The sequence below is a fragment of the Crinia signifera genome, chromosome 1 (assembly GCF_055691185.1).
Source record: "Crinia signifera chromosome 1, ASM5569118v1, whole genome shotgun sequence".
Taxonomy (NCBI): Eukaryota; Metazoa; Chordata; class Amphibia; order Anura; family Myobatrachidae; genus Crinia; species Crinia signifera.
In genome coordinates this window covers 424,117,505-424,126,525 of record NC_139217.1, presented here as the reverse complement: position 1 = coordinate 424,126,525, position 9,021 = coordinate 424,117,505, and the positions used below count along the sequence as shown (strand labels likewise).

Genomic DNA, 9,021 nt, shown 5'->3' with positions numbered 1-9,021 from the left:
TGCATTGTAGGAGGCCTACAATTCAAATCACATAGGACGTGTGTGTTCGCAAACCACCAAAATTTGTGTTTAGGCTAAAATTGCACGGAGCTCATCGATTGTCCTGGCATAGATGTTAACCCCTTCAGTGGCAATCCCAATAATTTTCTGGACTGTGCCTCAGTGCCCAGTCTGACAAGCCCGGAAAATTCTCGGGATTGCCACTGTTTAGAGCCGGGCAGCGCTGCCGAGTTCACTCATTGATCTCAGGCAGCTTCGGCGCTACCCAGCACCTCCTCCGGCTTTTGCATTGCCCTCTCCGGCGCCGGCTTATGAAAAGCCAGCTGCCGGGAACAGGGACGGGGCGTTGGGGAGCAGGGACGGGCAGCGGCTGATTCATAGTCCAACGGCGCTACCCAGACCCAGGGAGTGTGGTGGGTTTTTGTTTAAGTGAGCGCTCCCCATAAAAAAAACTTGCCCAGTGGGGAGCGCTCCTAAAAAAAAAACAAAAAAAACACTGAAGGGGTTAATGTCTCCATAAAATCTGCACTATTCTTATGCAACATCTCTACTGTCTTGACCTTAATTAACCCAACTGGAACACGGTATAATCCCATATGGGGAACCCAACTAGTTAGACACTCAGGAGCGCTCTTACACTGCACAGCCAATCAAAGAAAGAACAAACATACAATGGTAAATAAATGTAGCATTGCCTTTCTGTAAGAGCAATATGAATTTCTGTTGAAGCCGTTGTAAATATCACCTTACGTTTTTCCCAATGCTAAAATTGTTTACATAGGGTAAATAAACCATGGTTCATGCAATCATCAGTCATACAGAACACTGACATTTCTCGGGAAGTTTATTGTATTTAGATTTTTATTTCCGGGAGTGTTCCATCAGAATAGGCTCCACAGACAGGAGCCTGCGCAGAAGTAGTTACTGAAGCAGAGTTGCTACATATTGAGCATTTAGAATGAATTCCTGTTTAATCTCAAGTCAAAAAACAAAAACAAAAAGCACAAATAAGTCACAATATAAAATAGCAGCTCTGTTCGGCGGGTAAAGTTCCTCAGTGGTTGCCATTTAGACAGACTCGTTCTTGGAGGCCTCATCAAAGTTCTCAACAAGATCTGCAAAATTAAGAGACAATTTTATATTAATCTGGTGAATACCTAAAGTCACTCTCTCATACGAAGCCTCTCTCACACACACAGTATTGCCAATATCCTTGCATCTGAATGGAAACTGAACAGCCACTGACACCACAACTGCCTGAATCAATCAATAACCACTGTACAAGAGAGCAGTTCCTTTACAGATTACCAAGCTGAGGCACTATGGCCAGCTGTGCCATGCCACCTTCTGGTTAAACAATATAAGGTTGTGACATTTTATCATCTATATTATAATATAGATATAGATATCTATCTATCTCTAGTGGCTGTGGGTCACCAAAACACTACCATCTGTTGGCAGCAGGTGAAACTACAGCTCTCTCACAGAGGCAATCATGGACACTTAGCTGCCTTACTAGCTTTTGAAGCATTTGCTTTGAGCGGGCTTACTAGTCATTTAGATGGTGTCATATTAGTTCCAAAGAGACTATCAAAAGAAGCAAATCAATCTGCATAAAAGTTGAATTTTTGTCATTAATTCAATCAATTTCCATTCATGTGCAAAGTCATTATGTTTAGATTAAAAAGTACTATTGCAAACTATTAAAGACAATCACTGTACCTGGAACATCATCATCCTCTTCCTCCCCAGTAGCCAGTGGTGCTTTACCATCTAAAGCTAAAAGAAATCGATCAATGGTCATTATATATGTATATATCTTTTTCTCTTAATAGTAACATTTGTCTATATACAGCCTTTATCAAAGCCAAGATAAGAACATATTCTCCTATAGGTTTTACCAGATCTGTTTAGGAGGACAAGATCAGAGCCTGACAGGGGAGCACTTACTCAAAAAAGGAAAAGTGCATCTTTAGAAGACCTCCCTCTGTACAGACCCTGTTAACTAGGCGGACATCAGGCAGATTGGTCATGGATTTGTACAGATTGCCAACTTCATTGCCAGGGGTTAGGTGATCAGAAGAAACTTGATCGCCTTTCACCCAGAAGACACAGTGATCATGTCAATGAAAGCTCAGCTATCTGTAGTTCTATTAAATTGGGCTAATAGGTTAATAATCACTGAACATTACCAGCAAATCTGAAATTGATGTTAAATATTAAGGATAAATGTCCATATCTGGCATAATAGGCTCCCAGTACTTTGTTTTACTCACATTCTCTTGGCAGGGCCTCGGCAAGTCTCCGCAAGCTGGTGAGGCTGTCTGCTCCCAGCTGGCTCAGGATGCTGGGTAACATCTCTGTTAGCTGTTTGGTCTCTGCGTGTCCTGTAATGGTGAACGTATTGGCAGCCAAGGATGCCTGGACTTTTGGATTGTTGAAGTGAATAACTGTTCCTTGGTTTGTAAACATGTTTACCTACAAATAAACAAACAGAGTATTCCAAAAGGTAAAATAACAGGCTCTGGGCATTAGGGTCTAATTCGACCTATTCTATATTAATAAAGGTGCCCATACACGGTGCAATTTGTGGGTGCGATGCGCGCTCATCCCATCACACAGATCAAAAAGTATGTGCTGCACATACTTTTTGAACTAGGTCCCTGATCTCATCAAACGCACACGATCTAGACCAAAATGCATGCAATTATTGCACTGTGTATGGGCACCTTTACAGATTTATATACAATTTCACTTCGACTCATATTTTTAGGTCTAGTAAACAAAAGAATATATTGTAGTTATGTGCAGGATGTAATGGAGTCCAAGTTTGGCAGCAGTGCGGGATGAGAGTCGAATTCAGACATTTTTTTTAAAGGGGCAATAGTTTCCAAGGCATGGTTCTGCCTTTTAAATGCTTGTCTAAAAAAAAAACCACAAAAAAACATCCGAGTTCACATTGCCGGTGAACTCTGAAGCCCCGTACACACGGGGGAGATATATTGCTGAGCAATATATTGCTGAGCGTCTCTCCTGTTCATCAGCGAACAGAGATGATCGCTGATAATCAGGAGACTCTGCCGGGGGAAGAGGCAGGGAAATATCTGATCGCAGGAGCAAGCTCCTGCGACCATCAGGGGCTGCACACGGGAGCGCGCACCCGGCGATTCATCGCCGACAGCACACACAAATCACTGGCAATATGGTCGCTCAGCGACAATATTCCCAGCGATATGTGCTGAAATTGCACCCGCGTGCACGCGATATGTGCTGAAATTGCACCCGTGTGCAGCCCCTGATGGTCGCAGGAGCTTGCTCCTGCGATCAGCTATTTCCCTGCCTCTTCCCCCTGCAGAGTCTCCTGATTATCAGCGACCATCTCTGGTCGCTGATGAACAGGAGAGACGCTCAGCAATATATTGCTGAGCAATATATCTCCCCCATGTGTACGGGGCATAACTTCATTATTCCTTCCTATATACCAGATATAGAAGGCTGTCAGAACCCAATCAGAAAATTGCTGTGAGATGTGCAAAATATCCATTAAAAATACCCAGGGTTGAAGTACAGGAATAGGAATCACTTTAGTGATGATTTGAAATCAATTAAGTAAGTTTAATTTATGTAGCGCACTCTCTCAAACAGGACTCAAGGCACTTTACAGACATTAATAAACAATGCACATAATACAGAGGATATGGATAGTACAGTCACAGACTGAAAAAAATTAATAAAAATAAAACCCTTGAGCACACATTAAGCATGATGCAGGATTGGTGCAGCATTTTGGATAATAACTTCCATGGGTTGTGTACTCCACCCTGACAAGGTACCAGGTGCGGCAGCCATTTTAGGCGCTTTGCGTAGGATTACCCTGGGTGGAATAGATTACCCCTAAAAGAAATGACCCAAAATGGGTGATTTCAGTGTATACTCAGGTCCATGTATTTTTCATCCCAACCACAAGTGCACCAGATGAGGCAGCCATGGTGGGCGCACTACAAAGGTTACACTGTAGGAGGCGAGCCATACAAGGACCCAATGCATATATTGGAAAGCAAATACTTGTGTAGTAGTATGATAAACCCTGCACAGAAACATACATCCTGCCCACAGAGAAACCATCTGAGGCAACCAGCTTGGTGCACTGCATAGGTCAGTGTTGGCAGGGTGTGCGATCTGCAGAGGTACACAATACAGGAAAAGCACACGGTGGGGTAAATGTATGCTGCAGGGGTTTGGGGGAAGAGAGAGAACAAACACACCAGGGAAATATTAGAAATCATTTAGTACAGGTGGTTACAGGTACAGTGAAGTTTTGTTAAACATAGCACCAAAAAAACAAAAAACAAACAGAACAAAACCAGTCCCTGTGAGCAAGGCTGGCATTTTTAGCTGATATTTTGCACATCTCTCACAGCAACGTTGGCATTCAAAGGGTTAATAAACCCCCAACCACAGCCCACATAAGAGGAGACAGGACTAGCATATTCTTTAAACTACCAGACTGCAAGCCGACGGCCTTGCCTGAAGCAGACATGGAGATCAGGCCTGTAACACCTGCCCTTACCTCTTCTATCCCAGAGATGTTATTCACCCCCAGCTTTTTCAGGGAGAACTGCAGCTTCTTGTCATCAGCAGTAGCTGTTCTGTGGACGACCTTCTTCTTTCTGCGGGCTGTTCCCTAATGTGAATGAATATAGTTTCCATTAGAAAACAAAAAGGGGAGACTGTCACTAGGTTGACTATTTAGGCCAACATGAATTGGGTCAAAGGTCAACAGGGTTTAGGCCGACACCTGAAATAGGTTGACATTGCTAAAGTAGACAAGGTTGGAAGGTCAACACAAGCATTAGGTCGACAGTCAAAAGGATGCCTGGCGGTATTTCGTGCCCTGCCATCCACTAGTGTGGTGGGAGAATAAAAGTGTGCCAAGCACAGAAAGGGACCTTGCCTGAAGCATGGCAAGCCACGCAAGGGGACACGGTACATGAACTGTGTCCATGTCAACTAGTCGGGACAAAAAAAAAAAAAACTGTGAAAAACTCATGCCAACTTTTTGACTGTTGACCGAATGCTAACACAAAGCATCAGAAGGACATACGAGTTCACATTCATTACAGTAAAAAGAGTGAGGTGAATCCATGCGTTACAGAAACCATACAAAAATATAGCACAGTACTGGAAAGCATGGTGTCGTAATGGGCAGCATTACTGTCTCATAGCTCAGGAGTTCAATACCAGGCCAAAGCCTTTCTAAACAGAGCGGTTTATTTACCAAGATGGGAGTTCTATGAAAGATGGGCAACCAATCACAATCTATTATCTTCTAAAAGGTGCTAAATGTTTAAGTAGGATCTAATTGGTTGCTATGTGCAACATCCCATCTTCAATAGAACTCCCATCTTCATAAATAAACCCCTTCCACATTGCAAGGCTGGGTCGGACCCAGGATAACTTTTCTGGGTCTGATACTTTCACATTAAATTCGGTACACCCATTATACAGAGGGCAACTCAAGTTTAACCCTACTTAAAACCGGGGTTGAATTGCGGGTTGGTTGACCCGGGTTATAAGCTGTGGTGTTTTCACACTGCCCCTTGACCCGGGTCCATACGACAATGACCAGAGTCCCAGGTGAGGTGTGAAAGGGGTATGTGTTACTCTTAAGTCAGGTTCCCACTGGAGCCATGTTAGCACTATATGCCGCTTTGTAACGACATATCGCCTACATCGCTCAGTGTTGCATGCTCCTGCAGTCTCTAGCGATGGATGCTTGATGTGCTGCATATCCAAGCGATATATCACTAGCTACTTATCTTATGCTAATGAAGGATGGAGCATGGTCATTTCCATCCTACATGAACATTGTGTTAGTGTGCATGGTTAATCCCTGCTGGTGACAACTCCTTCCAAAGTTTCTATGAATGCCTGTCGCTTTGCTGTGCACCCAGCTTACTGTATGTTACAGACCCTAAAAGAATGAAAATATAATTCTGCAATTGAACATCACTTCCTGGAACCAGACTGAACCGTAGGAGCAAACAGCATCTCACCTCATACCAAACACAAATTACATAATTAAAATGCCTTTGAGCCATTACAGAGCTAGCAAACACTGAGCACTGCCAATACTAACACAGTGGATCAGATGTACGAAGCTTCATAAAGTGAGTAAGTGGACAGAGAAAGTACCAGCCAATCAGCTCCAAACTGCAAGGTTACAGGCTGGGTTTGAAATGACTGGTGCTGATTGGCTGGTAGTTTATCAGTGTCACTTTTTGAAGCACAGTGGCCCAATATCCTACATCCAGCTAGGAGGACAGTTATACAGCTTTCAGATCGCAAAATGCAGACTTGGAAACCATTCAGTCCTGAAGTGACCCCGCATTTTGCACTCTGGCGTCTTCACCGGCCCGGCAACATTGCCGGGTCACCAAAGTGCTGCCTCCTCCATCAGTGTGAACGGGAACCGGGTCGCTCGACCTGATTAACCCATTCACACTGCACAGCAACAAACCAGTAAGATCCCTGCTTTTTTGCCGGTTCATAATGGTGAGTTACTGGACCCAGTAATCCTTTTCCGATTGCACCTATTACCGTGTCGAACCGTCATGAACACATAATTAGGAGGAATCTGAAAGGGGTATAAGTGGCATCTGCTGAGCTTGCTGCAGTCTGGCTGGTAAGAAGAGCTGAACAAGCAGATTGTTCAGTCTAGCCCTCCATGTGTGAGGGCAGCTAGAGCTGCAATCATCTCCCACCCTCTGTGTCTTAATGGCTTATCTCTTTACACAGTGGTAGTAAGTCATATGACTGCAGCCCATAACACAAGGTTCACATACAGCGATCAGCTCAGTGTGCTGGTGGGGTAGAGAATACAGAGGCCAACCCATTAGACAAGATGATGCAGCTCCTTAAGAGTCAGAGTTGAGCTGCTAGGAAACGGAGTAAGACAGGTGGGCCTGCAACAGCTGCAATCTTTACTGCACCAGAAATGCCAGACACTGGGTTGATGAATCGATTGTTAAACCACAAGTAAAATAAATCAAAGAGCAAAACATGCGCACCACACAACTACTTACCAGGGTAACTAGCAGTTTTCAAATGTGGGAATGAAGCCACTTGAGAACATAATACTTACATTTCTTTCATTCATATAACAGGTGAAAAATAGGATCCAGAAAGAGTGATCTTACCTTTCCGCCAATGCGCACTTGTGCCTGCAGTTTTGCTAACTTTTCTTGATTCATTATTGTTTCTTTCATCTGAAACAGGACAAAGCAGGTAAGCTCTATCCATAATGGCTTTATACAATGGCTTGTTTTCACTAATGGTAATCTACATGAAAACGCAAGCTTCAGACACCAGCACGCTGTCAATTCGTGACTTTCCACTGTTATACCTACTGTATAAGCCAGCCGACGGGGATATACGTTTCCTCCCATAACGGATGTGCACCCCCCCCCCCCACCCCTTGCTGCCAAGTACTGCACATGCACCGGATACCTTGTCTCGCAATGTGTACCCGGCGCATGTGCAGTTTTCCATGTTCGGCGACGCTTGTTATTGTCCTGGTTCCCATTAATCTGTGCTGTATGAATGGTAATTCAAGGAGTCCTAAGCCATACTCCAGAATCCAGCTGCGGTCCTGCACCGTGGCTATGGTTAACTCAAACAAAGCCACTGATAGATGGGCAGTCTAGTTCTATATAAGTGGTTGACAGGATTTAGATGCACGCATTACAGTCATAGACAAAGCCATATGTGGTACACACATGCTGGCACCTCTGTTATTAAAGCAATTATAAAACATTTTTTAACGCCCAGTTTTCCCCTCGTAAATTTCTCATCATAGAAATTGCTATATTTATTGGCACAAAGATAAATTAAGCTGAAACATAGTCACTAAAATTGATCCCATTTTGTCCAAACCAGCAAGGCCACAAAATGTGCTAACTTCACTTAGCCCGAGTACAAAACCCACTATAAGAGGGAACATATTGCACATGGGGGCTAGGACAGGTGCTACCATTTGGCCAAATATAGGACATGACAGCCAGCCAGGGTGCACCGTGCTGAACCTCTCTCCCCTGCTGACAGGGGTGCACCGTTCTGGGCCTCTCTCCCCTGCTGACAGGGGTGCACCGTTCTGGGCCTCTCTCCCCTGCTGACAGGGGTGCACCGTTCTGGGCCTCTCTCCCCTGCTGACAGGGGTGCACCGTTCTGGGCCTCTCTCCCCTGCTGACAGGGGTGCACCGTTCTGGGCCTCTCTCCCCTGCTGACAACAATGCTGTGCCCCTTGCCTGGTCCAGAAGACTACACAGCCAGGCTGCCAAGGAGAACCATGCAGCCCCCAGCTACTATGGAACCAGAAGCCCATGCACGCCTGTTTTTTAGTCTGGCAGGATGTGCTGGGACATGTTCAACAGAAATGGGAGAACCACAGGCTCACTGACATGCCCAGCCTATCACCAGCTACCCAGGTCAGACAGAGACCCCTCAATAGCGACCGCAGCATCCCCACCGCAATCATCTCACCTTCTGCAGCCTGTACGGGGGTGCCGGTGGGGGCACGGCGGGTTTAAAGGCCTCCTAGAAGCGGGCGCGCACACACGCGGGGAGAAAGATGGAAGCAAGAGGGAGGGCCGGAAGCGAAGGAGTGGTCACGTGACCAGCGTCCCCACTCGCCTGCAGATGTGTCGCCGGTATTGCTTAAGCCGCCATATTATAGGTTTGATGGATAAGGTGTTTGGTACATTTCTAGATCCTGAGAGAAAAAAGCAAAAGGCTGGCGAATAGGAGACAAGTGCATGAAAATAAAAATAAATAAAACAAGTACAGGTAGAAGAGGAGAAGCTGATATCAGCTGCAGGCAGCAAATCAATGCTTTTTTCGAGTTGTGACAGAGAGCAGTGCTGATTGCTGACCCCCCTGCATACCATACACTGTTTCCCACTAGCTCAGTGGTTCCCAAACTGTACGCCTAGGCTCCCTGGGGTGACTTGGAGCACTTGCAGG

The 9,021-nt window shown here is 45.2% G+C and overlaps 1 protein-coding gene across 1 annotated transcript; it reads right to left on the bottom strand.

Moving 5' to 3' along the window:
* Positions 1-843: 843 nt before the first annotated feature.
* On the bottom strand, positions 844-8,697 carry BTF3 (basic transcription factor 3). The gene is made up of 6 exons (XM_083151899.1): positions 8,542-8,697; positions 7,200-7,268; positions 4,571-4,684; positions 2,277-2,478; positions 1,723-1,779; positions 844-1,115 (listed from the first exon to the last, which is right to left on the bottom strand). Exons 2-6 carry the CDS (start codon positions 7,266-7,268, stop codon positions 1,069-1,071), a joined length of 489 nt encoding a protein of 162 aa, XP_083008025.1. The 5' UTR covers positions 8,542-8,697; the 3' UTR covers positions 844-1,068.
* Between the last annotated feature and the right edge of the window lie 324 nt (positions 8,698-9,021).

What these genes read in the sequence shown, in the direction of transcription:
- BTF3 (XM_083151899.1), bottom strand. Translation starts at nt 7,268, where the DNA reads ATGAAAGAAACAATAATGAATCAAGAAAAGTTAGCAAAACTGCAGGCA. An exon ending in AAGTGCGCATTGGCGGAAAG is followed by an intron (nt 4,685 to 7,199) that starts GTAAGATCACTC and finishes CATTCACATTAG; the next exon opens with GGAACAGCCCGCAGAAAGAA. An exon ending in ACATCTCTGGGATAGAAGAG is followed by an intron (nt 2,479 to 4,570) that starts GTAAGGGCAGGT and finishes GTTTATTTGTAG; the next exon opens with GTAAACATGTTTACAAACCA.